At 46.4% G+C, this 14,919-nt stretch overlaps 1 protein-coding gene across 1 annotated transcript in view; it reads left to right on the top strand.

Moving 5' to 3' along the window:
* The window catches only part of MAPK1 (mitogen-activated protein kinase 1), a 107,503-nt gene extending 95,571 nt beyond the window's left edge, over positions 1-11,932 (top strand). The window contains exons 8-9 of the mRNA XM_003905274.3: positions 3,753-3,878; positions 10,271-11,932. Of these exons, the coding sequence (XP_003905323.1) occupies positions 3,753-3,869 (117 nt within the window). The 3' untranslated portion in view covers positions 3,870-3,878; positions 10,271-11,932. The remainder of the gene's footprint in view (positions 1-3,752; positions 3,879-10,270) is intronic.
* The last annotated feature ends 2,987 nt before the right edge of the window (positions 11,933-14,919 follow it).

A 14,919-nucleotide genomic window follows, 5' to 3' on the forward strand; every position in this document is an offset into this window, starting at 1 on the left:
CGGGCGACAGAGCCAGACTCCGTCTCAAAAAAAAAAAAAAAAAGAAGTGATGAGGCCAGAGTGGATGTGGCAGCTATTCAGAGCAGGCGGGGCATTCGAGTAGAAGAAGCTGCATGTCATGTTCTCCCCAAGACAGTCCTAGTGCCTTGGCTCTCTGGTTCCTCTGGGGTTCAGTTTTAACTTTAATCTCTGGAGGATAACAAAGAAAAATGCAGTATGAACCAAAAGTTTGGATTGTTCTAGTTGAGGCTCACATGCACAGAGAATAGTCTTTACCCTCCTGTTTTTGAAAGAATGAGCTTTCCCTTCCACATCCGTCTCCCTACCTCCAGCAACAAATGAGGCAGCTTGTGAAATACCTACAACGTAGCCAGTAACACAGAATAGGTGGGAATACAGGTTTGGGGTTCTTCTAAGTTTAGTGGGCTGGAGATTTCCCAAGCTTCTGAGTCCAAATCAGCTGGCTGGGATAGTGGATGATGCGTGTAGGACACCTGCTGTGATCCCAGATGCATAGCCCTCCTTCGGGTTGAGCTATTTATTCTTCTGGACATGAGTCCTTGTCCGCTTTCGGATGGCCAAAGCTTAATGCGGAGTTTGGGGTCTGTGCTTCCTCCTCCTAAAGGCCTCGTGTGAGGATTACATGGGTGAGACGTGAGAATCTAGGCATTCACTGACTGACAACTGGTATCATCATCAGCTTAGTTCTGTAACATTGCATTAGTTCACGGGCATTTAAAAATCAAAATGTGGCCAGGCACAGTGGCTCACACCTGTAGTCCCAGCTGTTCAGAAGGCTGAGGTGGGAAGATTGCTTGAGCCCAGGAGATCGAGGTTTCATTGAGCTGTGATCACACCACTGCACTCCAGCTTGGGTGACAGGCAAAACTCTTTCTCTAAAAAATAATATCATTGTTTGTCACTGAGTGTGTATGGGGTTCTTTGATCTAGACTATTTAAGCTATTTAAGCTCATATTTTACTTAAATAGCTTTCTGGAGTATGGTTAAAAATTAAAATGGGAGCTGGACACGATGGCTCACGCCTGTAATCCCAACACTTTGGGAGGTCGAGGCAGGCGGATGACTTGAGGTCAGGAGTTGGAGACCAGCCTGGCCAACATGGGGAAACCCCTTCTCTACTAAAAATACAAAAATAACTGGGCACGATAGTGCGTGTTTGTAATCCCAGCCACTCTGGAGGCTGAGGTATAAGAATCACTTGAAGGCCGGGCGCGGTGGCTCACGCCTGTAATCCCAGCACTTTGGGAGGCCGAGGCGGGCGGATCACAAGGTCAGGAGATCGAGACCACGGTGAAACCCCGTCTCTACTAAAAATACAAAAAATTAGCCGGGCGCGGTTGTGGGCGCCTGTAGTCCCAGCTACTTGGGAGGCTGAGGCAGGAGAATGGCGGGAACCCGGGAGGCGGAGCTTGCAGTGAGCTGAGATCGCGCCACTGCACTCCAGCCTGGGCTACAGAGCGAGACTCCGTCTCAAAAAAAAAAAAAAAAGAATCACTTGAACCCAGGAGGCGGAGGTTGCAGCGAGTCAAGATCATGCCACTGCACACCAGCCTCGGCAATAGAATGAGACAGTCTCAAAAAAAAAAAAATGGGGCCAGGTGTGGTGGCTCACACTTGTAATTCCAGCGCTTTGGGAGGTCAAAGTGGGTGGATCACCTGAGGTCAGGAGTAGACCAGTCTGGCCAACATGGTGAAAACCCTGTCTCTACTAAAAATACAAAAATTAGGCGGGTGTTGTGGCAGGCAGGCGCATATAATCCCAGCTACTCTGGAGGCTGAGGCAGGAGAATCACTTGAACCCAGGAGGAGGAGGTTGCAATAAGCCAGGATTGCACCACTGCACTCCAGCCTGGGCAACAGAGCAAGGTTTTGTGTCAAAAAAAAAAAAAAAAAAAAAAAAAAGAAAACTTGTGAGAAAATACAAGAGTGTTTTTTTTTTTTCATACTACAAAGATGTAGCTCTATAATCTTGTTACAGTTATTAACATTTTGGAGTATTTCCTTCTCGGTCTTATATTTCTGTATCTAAATTTTTAAAATAAAATAGTTTTCATTTTCTTGACACAATATGGGCATTTTTCTATTAATCTTCCTTGCAGTTTATTTATTTATTTATTTATTTTTCTTTTTTGAGATGGAGTCTTTCTCTGTCACCAGGCCAGGCTGGAGTACAATGGTGTAATCTCGGCTCACTGTAACCTCCACCTCCAGGGTTCAAGCGATTCTCCTGCCTCAGCCTCCCGAGTGGCTTGAACTACAGGCATGCACCACCACACCCAGCTAATTTTTGTAGTTTTACTAGAGACGGAGTTTCACTATGTTGGCCAGGATGTCCTCAATCTCTTGACCTCAGGATCCACCTGCCTCGGCCTCCCAAAAGTGCTGGGATTACAGGCGTGAGCCACCATGCCTGGCCAGTTTTTTTGTTTTGTTTTGTTTTGTTTTTTTGAGACGGAATCTTGCTCTGTCGCCCAGGCCAGAGTGCAGTGGCAATCTCAGCTCACTGCAACCTCCACCTCCTGGGTTCAAGCAGTTCTCCTTCCTCAGCCTCCCAAGTAGCTGGGATGACAGGGATCTGCCACCATGCCTAGCTAATTTTTGTGTATTTTTAGTAGAGATGGGGTTTTGCTATGTTGGTCAGGCTGGTCTCAAATGATTCTCCCACCTTGGCCTCCCAAAGTGCTGGGGTTACGGGTGTGAGCCACTGCGCCTGGCCTTACAGCTTAATTTTTAACAGCTCTAAGATGTTTTTTCATATAAAGATACCATGATTTATTTAACGAAATGCATGTATTTTAGTATTATGGGTGTTGATTGGATAAACACCCACCACCTCCACAGCAGCACATTTCTCTTATTTCAGCATTCACTGCCTTAAAACATTTAAAAATTCTTCTGGGATTTGTGATAAGTTCAGAAGAACACTTTAAACGGATTCAGTTGCTCCCGGTCTAAGTGCTTATGAGACCTTCCGGAGTGTGGGCACAACTCTTAGTCTTTCGCTCTGTCCCCCAGACTGGAGTGCCACAGCACGATCTCAGCTCACTGCAACCTCTGCCTCCTGGGTTCAAGCAATTCTCCTGCCTCAGCCTTCTGAGTAGCTGAGATTACAGGCGTGCACCACCACACTCGGCTAATTTTTTTTTTTTTTTTTTTTTTTTTTTTTTTTTGAGACGGAGTCTCGCTCTGTTGTCCGGGCTGGAGTGCAGTGGCCGGATCTCAGGCAAGCTCTGCCTCCCGGGTTCACGCCATTCTTCTGCCTCAGCCTCCCGAGTAGCTGGGACTACAGGCGCCCGCCACCTCGCCTGGCTAGTTTTTTGTATTTTTTAGTAGAGACGGGGTTTCACCGTGTTAGCCAGGATGGTCTCGATCTCCTGACCTCGTGATCCACCCGTCTCGGCCTCCCAAAGTGCTGGGATTACAGGCTTGAGCCACCGCGCCCGGCCTACTCGGCTAATTTTTTATATTTTTGGTAGAGACAGGTTTTCACCATGTTGGACCAGGCTGGTCTCGAGCTTCTGACCTCAAGTGATCCGCCCACCTTGGCCTCCCAAAGTGCTGGAATTACAGGTGTGAGCCACCACGCCCGGCCAGCAACTCTTAAGTTTTTATGAGACATCAGTCCTGTTGTATAAATTCAGAATCTGAGCAGTGGTCATTTTATGAATCAGTAAATTACTGCCTTACCCATAACAACTTTGACTGTTAAATGTTTTGTTTTCTCTTAAAGCCCATTGCCGAAGCACCATTCAAGTTCGACATGGAATTGGATGACTTGCCTAAGGAAAAGCTCAAAGAACTAATTTTTGAAGAGACTGCTAGATTCCAGCCGGGATACAGATCTTAAATTTGTCAGGTACCTGGAGCTTTAATACAGTGAACTCCAACAAGGGAGGCACTGCCTTTTGTTTCTAGAATGTTATGTTCCTCGAGGTCCGTTATTTTGTATTCTTTTCCAAGCTCCTTATTGAAAGATTTTTTTTTTTTAATTTAGAATTAAAAATTATTTAGAAAGTTACATATATTCTTTTAGGAATCTCTTTCTTGTTTATTAGAAACTCCAGGTACCTCCTTTACTCTCAAGGGTAGTGAATGTGATTATTTGGAGACAACTTTTTCATATTCTAGATTGTTCATGTTTGGGTTCTCATCCGTTCCTTGCTGCCTGTCCAGAGCAGTTTCACAGTTACATGAGCATCTCTCTGGAAAGGGTTCACCTCAGGACTCCCTTCCTCCCAGGGAATGCAGAGCCACCAGTTAAATAAATCTAGTGTTAGGATCCTCTGTGCCTGCCCCTTCAGAAACTCCTAGCTGGGACCTGGTTCTACAGTTGATGTCACATGCAAGGGGCCCAGACCGTGTTACCAGTTCAGACTAGCAGTGTAGGCTGGAGAGCTGGGGAAACTTCATCCAAGAGATGGAGGCTGGGCTGGCCAGTCGGGGATTTACATGGGCCTGCACAGAAGCTACATATGCTTAGGTCATAAGGGGAGGTGAACAACATGACAATATTGGTAGATTTTAAAAATTGAGTAGACCCAACACAATGGCTCATGCCTATAATCCCAGCACTTTGAGAGGCTGAGGGGAGAGGATCTCTTGAATCTCAGAGTCCAAGGCTGCAGTGAGCTATGACTGTATCACTGCACTCCATCCTGGGTGAACCCTGTCTCAAAAAAAAAAAAAAATTGGGAGGCCGAGACGGGTGGATCACGAGGTCAGGAGATCGAGACCATCCTGGCTAACACGGTGAAACCCCGTCTCTACTAAAAAAATACAAAAAACTAGCCGGGCGCGGTGGCGGGCGCCTATAGTCCCAGCTACTCGGGAGGCTGAGACCGGAGAATGGCGGGAACCCGGGAGGCGGAGCTTGCAGTGAGCTGAGATCCGGCCACTGCACTCCAGCCTGGGCGACAGAGCGAGACTCCGTCTCAAAAAAAAAAAAAAAAATAGTATACAGGAAAAGAAGGCAAATCTTGATTTTAGAGAGTATATGACAAGAGGGGAGAGAACTGGACTTGTGTTTAGAACTCTGTAGAAAAGAGCAGTGAATAAAGAATTGTGAGCCAAGGTAGAAGCAGTTGCTGGGGAGATGCTTTGGACAGAACCGTGTTGCAGTTACAGGTGTCCATTCCCTGTCACTGAGGACAAAGAACCAAGCAGACATGAGCTGAGGCCTGACATGACCCACACAGCCTCCAAGCAGATAGCGCTGAAAGCCAGGCAGGGCAACAGAGTGGGGAATTGGTAGTTTGGGGGATGGAAAATGATGTTTTCAAAAGTCTGACATCAAAGCAGGAGGGGTTGAAATGAGGGAAGACTGGGTAGGACATCAGCTAAGAACAAATGCCTGGTCTTCCATACCAAAGGGGCTGTAGCGTTGGACTAGAAATGAAGTGGTGAGAAGCGGCAAATTCAAGAGAAGGAGGAAAGGCAAAGTCTGAAAGACTGCGAATTTTCTAAACCTACCAACTTAGGGGAGGCAGGGCTGCTGGCACTGTTAAGCCCTCGCTTAGCCTGCTGTTGACACCAGACACACCCCAAAAGACGACCTCTCAAACCCAAGGGAAGTGTTGTGGAGTCACGCAAACAGGATGTGCAATGGACTGCTAGCCATAAGCCCTGCGTAGTGACTGAGAAAGAAGCCTGTTATCAGCAGGGGACTGAGCTGGTTCCTGTCTTCTGTTGCCCCATACTCATGTGGCTGTCTAGTGGAGGAGGTGTTAGCCACAGTGATTTGCACACTCACTCACTGACAGAAAGCTGGGCCCCAGGATCCAACCATTTTCACACCTGCAGTCCCCACAGAGCTTCCTTCCTGGCTCCTCCATGAGGCGCTCACAGTGGAGCAGTTGTCTGTGTTTCTCAAGAGTCCCTGCCCCACCGTGAGGCTCCAGGACACACTCCCAGTACAAGGTCAGGTTAACTAGACCCTGGTCAGCCGCTGCCTGTTTTTGTAAATGGAGCCGCACAGGGCCTTGGATTTGCTCACAGGTTACCTTTGCTGCCTTTCCTCTACAGCGGTGGAGTGGGGTAGTCACAACAGACCTGGATGGCCTGTGAGCCCTGAGAGGTTTACTCTTTTGCCCTTTACAGAACCTAGAAGATGGAACTGAGCAACCTCTGTTGCTTTTCTTCCTTCACAATTCCTTTCACAGTCATTTTCCCTCAGCCAGGTGGTGGTCTGTGATCATCTCATCTTCTCTGTCGCTTGAGGTCAGGCGTGCTGCCTGCTTAGTCTACCTTAGACACCAAGAGCAAGCGGAGCAAGCAGGATCTAAATGCGGCCTCAAAGGGGCCCATAGTAGGGGAGAAAGGCACACAGACACAACTGTGCACCTTTTTAGTATAAAAGAGCTTCTGGGGTTGACGTGATAATTCATTTTTCATCACTTAATCAGCATTGAGCACTTCCTTTTGCCAGTTAGGAAGGGAACAAAGATGAATAAGACACAGGCTTTGCTTTCCAGCAGCCTCATAGCAGGAAATGTAAACAACAAGGAGTATACAGAGTCCCAGTGGTGGGCACGGGCATGGTGGGCCCCAGAGGGTAAGGCAGACATTAAAGCCTCGCAGAGTGTGGCCGACTTGCAGTTGGGCTGCAGCTGAAACCTGACAGTTGGGTTCTTTGCTGGTTGGGGAGGGGCACGGCTTTGTGGAACCTGGAAGGTGGTCATGCCAGACAGCAGAGCAAGAGGGGGCTGCAGAGAAAGAGGCCAGCCCAGGCTGTGGCCTTTGCCTCCCCAGGAGCCCAGCTCTCCCTCACAGGTAGCTGCCTGACCTGAAGCAATGGCCCAGGTGACTCTGGCGGCAGTAAAGATGCAGGAGGACCTCGGAGAGCAAGGACTTGGGGGACAGCTGGCCAGGCCACTGGAGACAGGCAGCACCGCAGGCACAAGGATGACAAGACAGCGGCAGGGTTGTTCCTGGGGCCACAGGACACAGTTGCTGACAGCCTCCTGAAGCCAGCCTTGCAAGGCGGGGGACCAGTATCCCTGTCGGGTCCACCACCACTCTGAGAGTCCCGGTGTGGCAAGGACAGTCACCTCTGTGTGTTGTTCATTTGCTCCAGACACAAAAGACACACAGATGCTCCCTGTGTGCTTATAGCATGATTTTTTCCCCCAACATTCTTTTAATGACAGTTTTCAACTATTCTGAAAAGTTGAAGGAATTTACAGTAGACGGCCATATTCCCACCACCTAGATTATACAGTTAACATTAACATCTTACTAGTTTTCTCATAGATCTGTCCATCTATTCCTCTATCTACCCATCAACCCATCTCATTTTATCCATTCATTGCAAAGGAAGTTGCCAACATCTAGACTGACTTATAATTTAATCATCTAGAATATCACATGAATCCAGGGGAAGCTGGGGCTGGGTTGGCTGATTAAACTATGGGATAGGTTCTTTCATAAACCTTTCATTTTGGTGATCACAACAGAATGTTGGGAAGTCAGCATGCATCCCATGTTTATGATTGAGGAAACTGAAGACATGAGCCTTTGAGCACTTTGCTCAAGATTGTACATCAAGTAGCAAAACTAAGCAGAGAATCCAGGTATTTTCGACCCAGAATACCATTTTCTTGAAATGTTTGCCAGCATGAAACAGTGGCAGGCTGCACACTGCCTGTGACTAGCCTTGCTCCCTGGGAAAGGTCTCGGGACTCATTCACAATACTAAGGAGCATTGTCTCTGAGTTTTCAGCCCACACACCGGAGATCAGGAGCTCTAAATTGGAGAACTCAGGAGGTAAACGTGTAATAAAACAAGGGAACACTGGGAGGGCACTGTTGACCGTTTGGCTACAGCAGGAAGGGCCTAGAAACATACACCCCAGGACCACAGAGCACAGCTGTGGGGCCCCTTTGGTAGAGGAAGCAATCAAGTGATATTTGTAGTGTTGGCCGAAAGATCTTAAAGGGTCAAAGTATATTCATTGTGTTTTGCTTAAGGGGGTCAATTTCCATGGGCAAGTTTAAAAATTGAACATGCCGGCCGGGCACGGTGGCTCACGCCTGTAATCCCAGCAGTTTGGGAGGCCAAGGCAGGTGGATCACGAGGTCAGGAGATCAAGACCATCCTGGCTAACACAGTGAAACCCTGTCTCTACTAAAAATACAAAAAATTAGCCGGGCGTGGTGGCAGGCGCCTGTAGTCCAGCTATTCGGGAGGCTGAGGCAGGAGAACGGCGTGAACCTGGGAGGCGGAGCTTGCAGTGAACCGAGATAGCGCCACTGCACTCCAGCCCGGGAGACACAGCGAGACTCCGTCTCAAAAAAAAAAAGCTGAACATGCCTACTACCTGTGACAAGCCTCATTCCTACCCAGCCCATATCCTCAGTCTCCTACCCTGTGAGGCAGGTGAAGGTAGAGGTCAGTGCTCAACTTCCTTCTTCGTCCGCCTGATTGTGAATTTTCTCAGGTGGATTGATCAGTAGGGGCATGAACCGCATTTCCCTTTGGTTTATTGAAGATGAAAGCATTTTAGGGCAGCTTAACGTCCTGCCAACCCATAGGTTTGGCTGCAGTTCACCTCTACATAAAAGAGACTACTTCTCCCTCTCAGCCCATCTCCAAGTCCACAGTTTGGCTATAACACCCGTTCTTCTTGCCCCAACTCTTGAGTGGCAGATGAAAACCATAGCTCTGAAAGTGCTCTGTGAAATAATAAGTGATACTCTGCTAGATTTTCATGCTGGAAAACATTTCACACCAATGAGAATCTCCAAAGGGAAGAGTCTGTTTTGTTTGCATTTTGAGACACTTGGTTGCGCCAGTGGCCTTCTCCACCTTCTTCATCCGAACCACAGAATGCAAAACATGATTTGAGTGGCTGTTTTCACTTTTAAGGATGGGACAGGCTGGGTGCAGTGGCTCATGCCTGTAATCCCAGCACTTTGGGAGGCCTAGGTAAGTGGATCATTTGAGGTCAGGGAAACCAGTCTGGCCAACATGATGAAACCCTGCCTCTACTAAAAATATAAAAATTAGCTGAGTGTAGTAGGAGGTGCCTGTAGTCCAAGCTACTTGGGAGGCTACAGCAGGAGAATTACTTGAACCTGGGAGGCAGAGGTTGCAGGGAGCCGAGAGTGCACTACTGCACTCTAGCCTGAGCAACAGAGTGAAACCGTCTCAAAAAAAAAAAAAAAAAAAAAAACCGGATGGGACAGAGTGATCGATAGCTGGGAGTGAAGTTCACTCATTATGTACAGTGGAAGCCATGAGGCAGTGGCTCTGCAGGTGTGGCTGCTCTGTGCCCACCCCTAGCAATCTGTTCTAGCAAGCCCTCCAGGTGCTTTCCAGGCTAGCATCTGAGAACCACTGGCCTGTAAACAGTTGGAGTAGATTTGGTTTGGAATAGAATTTCTCCAAGTAAAAGTAGAGACATTGGAAAAACAGGGAAAGCGTGCTGCTTGTGCTTGCCTGGTGTGATACTCCAGGTGGGCCCTGGCCGGGCATAGAGAGTGAGGGAAATGCTTCCTTTCAGGGCGCTGGTTCAGAGGCCTCATGGGAACGTAGCCGTCAGGTCACCTCTGACCTGCGTGATCAGCACCTCTCCTGCCCGTGGGAACCAGTCACAGCTCCTTGCTAAAACCCCAGCCCATTACCCCCACTCACACTTCCCACCAGGACTGTTTCGCCCTCAGTCAGAGAAAATGTGAGCATTATTAACAGGGCACTGTCCCCTGACTGTGCAGTTAACTCTGTCCTAGCTGGTCATTTAGAGAGAGACTTGCTAAGAATAGGAGGCGGCAGAAGACCCTTTTGCGTAAAGATGTATTATTTTACAAAGGCCCTTAAACTCTAATTTTGACCATGGAGTAGTGTTGGATATCTTAGTATATGTGCTGCCGAAGCGAGCACTAGTGTTGGATATCTTATGATAAATAAAGGGCATCTTGGGAACACTGCAGTCAGTGTAGGCTGGGGGAGTGGTGTCTCTCCTATGAGTGTTGTGGAAACCACCTCAGAACTGTCTGAGAGAAGGTGCCTGTGGAGTGAGGGCTGACCCTGGCCCCTTCAAAACTGCCGTGTGTTACTCTTGCCCAAGTGTGTCCAATGAGATGGCCATTTTACAGGAGTTTTTTTTCCCTTTTCTATTTTCATAATGCTATTGCTGCTGCTGCTGTTTTAATGTGGTTCACTCTTGTCACTTTTGTGTTTTGTGATGCTGATGACAATGTTGTTTTCACATGACTCACTCTTAACTCAGTGGTCTGTTTGTGTTTCTGTAGGACAAGGGCTCAGAGGACTGGACGTGCTCAGACATCGGTATTCTTCTTCCCAGTTCTTGACCCCTGGTCCTGTCTCCAGCCCGTCTTGGCTTATCCACTTTGACTCCTTTGAGCCGTTTGGAGGGGCGGTTTCTGGTAGTTGTGGCTTTTATGCTTTCAAAGAATTTCTTCAGTCCAGAGAATTCCTCCTGGCAGCCCTGTGTGTGTCACCCATTGGTGACCTGCGGCAGTATGTACTTCAGTGCACCTACTGCTTACTGTTGCTTTAGTCACTAACCGCTTTCTGGTTTGAAAGATGCAGTGGTTCCTCCCTCTCCTGAATCCTTTTCTACATGATGCCCTGCTGACCATGCAGCCGCACCAGAGAGAGATTCTTCCCCAGTTGTCTCTAGTCACTGGCATCTCACTTTATGATAGGGAAGGCTACTGCCTAGGGCACTTTAAGTCAGTGACAGCCCCTTATTTGCACTTCACCCTTTGACCATAACTGTTGCCCCAGAGCAGGAGCTTGTGGAAATACCTTGGCTGATGTTGCAGCCTGCAGCAAGTGCTTCCGTCTCGGGAATCCTTGGGGAGCACTTGTCCACGTCTTTTCTCATATCATGGTAGTCACTAACATATATAAGGTATGTGCTATTGACCCAGCTTTTAGAAATGCAGTCATTTTTCTAAATAAAAAGGAAGTACTGCACCCAGCAATGTCACTCTGTAGACTTACTGTGGTCACTTGTACCATATAGAGGTGTAACACTTGCCAAGAAGCATTATGTGCAGTACTTAATGTTTGTAAGACTTACAAAAAAAAGATTTAAAGTGGCAGCTTCACTCGGCATTTGGTGAGAGAAGTACAAAGGTTGCAGTGCTGAGCTGTGGGTGGTTTCTGGGGATGTCCCAGGGTGGAACTCCACACGCTGGTGCACATACGCCTTTGAGCTACTTCAAATGTGCGTGTTTCAGTAACCATGTTCCATGCCTGAGGATTTAGCAGAGAGGAACACTGCGTCTTTAAATAAGAAAGTATACAATTCTTTTTCCTTCTACAGCATGTCAGCATCTCAAGTTCGTTTTTCAACCTACAATATAACAATTTGTAATAAAGCCTCCACGAGCTCATGACATGAAGCACTGTTTGTCGTCAAGTACTCAAATATTTCTGATACTGCTGAGTCAGACCGTCAGAAAAAGCTAGCACTAACTCGTGTTTGGAGCTCTATCCATATTTTACTGATCTCTTTAAGTATTTGTTCCTGCCACTGTGTACTGTGGAGTTGACTCAGTGTTCTGTCCCAGTGCGGTGCCTCCTCTTGACTTCCCCACTGCTCTCTGTGGTGAGAAATTTGCCTTGTTCAATAATTACTGTACCCTCGCATGACTGTTACAGCTTTCTGTGCAGAGATGACTGTCCAAGTGCCACATGCCTACAATTGAAATGAAAACTCTATTGTTACCTCGATTGAGTTGTGTTCCACAGAAAATGCTATCCAGCAGATCATTTAGGAAAAATAATTCTATTTTTAGCTTTTCATTTCTCAGCTGTCCTTTTTTCTTGTTTGATTTTTGACAGCAATGGAGAATGGGTTATATAAAGACTGCCTGCTAATACGAACAGAAACGCATTTGTAATTCATGAAAATAAATGTACATCTTCTATCTTCACATTCATGTTAAGATTCAGTGTTGCTTTCCTCTGGATCAGCGTGTCTGAATGGACAGTCAGGTTCAGGTTGTGCTGAACACAGAAATGCTCACAGGCCTCACTTTGCCGCCCAGGCACTGGCCCAGCACTTGGGTTTACATAAGATGAGTTAGAAAGGTGTTTCTGTAGGGTCCTTTTTACCTCTGCTCAGCGGAGAATCGATTCTGTCATGTTCCTTTATTCACAATCTTAGGTCTCAAATATTCTGTCAAACCCTAACGAAGAAGCCCCATCTCAGGTTGGATTCCCTGGTTCTTTCTAAAGAGGGCCTGCCCGCGTGCCCCAGAGCTGCTGCTGGGCACAGCCGAGTGTTGGGAAGGGCCGCCCCGCAGCGTGCAGTCCTCACTACCCAGCCCAGGGTGCTCACGCTCACCACTCCTGTGGCCGAGGAAGGATAGCCGGCTCATCCCCGGAAAACAGACCCACATCTCTATTCTTGCCCTGAAATACGCCCTTTTCACTTGCGTGCTCAGAGCTGCCATCTGAAGGTCCACACAGCATTGACAAGACACAGAAATTTGACTGTTACCTGATAACACTGATAAGTCAGTTTTCATTTTTAAAACATTGACAGTTTTATTACTCTTGTTTCTTTATACTTTTTAAATGGAAAGTTAGTATTATGAGGTTAATTTGCAATCCTCTTCTAATTAGAAAACCACAGCCTTGGCCGGGCGCGGTGGCTCAAGCCTGTAATCCCAGCACTTTGGGAGGCCGAGATGGGCGGATCACGAGGCCAGGAGATCGAGACCATCCTGGCTAACACAGTGAAACCCCGTCTCTACTAAAAAAATACAAAAAACTAGCCGGGCGAGGTGGCGGGTGCCTGTAGTCCCAGCTACTCGGGAGGCTGAGGCAGGAGAATGGCGTGAAGCCGGGAGGCGGAGCTTGCAGTGAGCTGGGATCCGGCCACTGCACTCCAGCCTGGGCGACAGAGCTAGACTCCGTCTCAGAAAAAAAAAAAGAAAACCACAGCCTTGGCTACTAACATCTGGAGACTATGAGCTCCTTCCCATTCCCCTTCCTGGTACTGTGGAGTCAGATTGGCATGAAACCACTAACTTCATTCTAGAATCATTGTAGCCATAAGTTGTGTGCTTTTTATTAATCATGCCAAACATAATGTAACAGGGCAGAGAATGGTCCTAACCAAGGTACCTATGAAAAGCGCTAACTATCATGTGTAGTAGATGCATCATTTTGGCTCTTCTTACATTTGTAAAAATGTACAGATTAGGTCATCTTAGTTCATATTAGTGACACTGAACAGCACCTCCACTATTAGTATGTTCAAATAAGCTTTCAGACTAATAGCTTTTTTGGTGTCTAAAATGTAAGCAAAAAATTCCTGTTGAAACATTCCAGTCCTTTCATTTAGTATAAAAGAAATACCGAACAAGCCAGTGGGATGGATTTGAAAGAACTCGTCGTGAGGACTCTGTCCTGACACAGGTTCTCAAAGCTAGCAGAGATATGCAGACATTGTGGCATCTGGGTAGAAGAATAGTGTATTCGGTGTGCCATGCACAGTGTGTGGTCTGTGCACACTCATTCCTTATGCTCTTGGGCACAGGCAGTGGGTGTAGATGTAACCAGTAGCTTTGACAAGCTACATGTGGCTCACCAGTGGTTGTCTCTAAGGAATCGCAAAGGTAAACTACCCACACCGCATGCCACATAATATTTCAACCATTCAGAGGAGACTGTTTTCTCTTTATTTGCTTATATGTTAATATGGTTTTTAAATTGGTAACTTTTATATAGTATGGTAACAGTATGTTAATACACACATACATATGCACACATGCTTTGAGTCCTTCCATAATACTTTTATATTTGTAAATCAATGTTTTGGAGCAATCCCAAGTTTAAGGGAAATATTTTTGTAAATGTAATGGTTTTGAAAATCTGAGCAATCCTTTCGCTTATACATTTTTAAAGCATTTGTGCTTTAAAATTGTTATGCTGGTGTTTGAAACATGATACTCCTGTAGTGCAGATGAGAAGCTATCACAGTGAATATGCGGTTTCTCTTACGTCATCCACCTTGACACGATGGGTCAGAAACAAATGGAAATCCAGAGCAAGTCCTTCAGGGTTGCACCAGGTTTACCTAAAGCTTGTTGCCTTTTTTTGTGCTGTTTATCCGTGTAGAGCACTCAAGAAAGTTCTGAAACTGCTTTGTATCTGCTTTGTACTGTTGGTGCCTTCTTGGTATTGCACCCCAAAATTCTGCATAGACTATTTAGCATAATGGTAAGTTAAAAAATGTTAAAGGAAGATTTTATTAAGAATCTGAATGTTTATTCATTATATTGTTACAATTTAACATTAACATTTATTTGTGGTATTTGTGATTTGGTTAATCTGTATAAAAATTGTAAGTAGAAAGGTTTATATTTCATCTTAATTCTTTTGATGTTGTAAACGTACTTTTTAAAAGATGGATTATTTGAATGTTTATGGCACCTGACTTGTAAAAAAAAAAAACTACAAAAAAATCCTTAGAATCATTAAATTGTGTCCCTGTATTACCAAAATAACACAGCACCGTGCATGTATAGTTTAATTGCAGTTTCATTCGTGAAAGCGTGAAATTGTCTAGTCCTTCATTACGTTCCCCAAATGTCTTCCAGATTTGCTCTGCGTGTGGTAACTTGTGTTAGGGCTGTGAGCTGCTGCTCGAGTTGAATGGGGATGTCAGTGCTCCCTAGGGTTCTCCAGGTGGTTCTGCAGGCCTTTGCCTATGGGGGGAGGTAGGCGGAGCCTGCACCCATCTCATTCTCCTGAACTTCAGCAGCCCCACTGCTGGGCAGATGTCCTGGGCAACCCCTTATTTCAGAGCAAGAAGTCATAAAGATAGGGGTTCTTGGACATTTGGTTCTTACCAATATTGGGCATTATGCAATGACTTATTTACAAAACAAAGATACTGGAAAATGTTTTGGATGTG

This window comes from Papio anubis, chromosome 16 (assembly GCF_008728515.1).
Source record: "Papio anubis isolate 15944 chromosome 16, Panubis1.0, whole genome shotgun sequence".
NCBI lineage: Eukaryota > Metazoa > Chordata > Mammalia > Primates > Cercopithecidae > Papio > Papio anubis.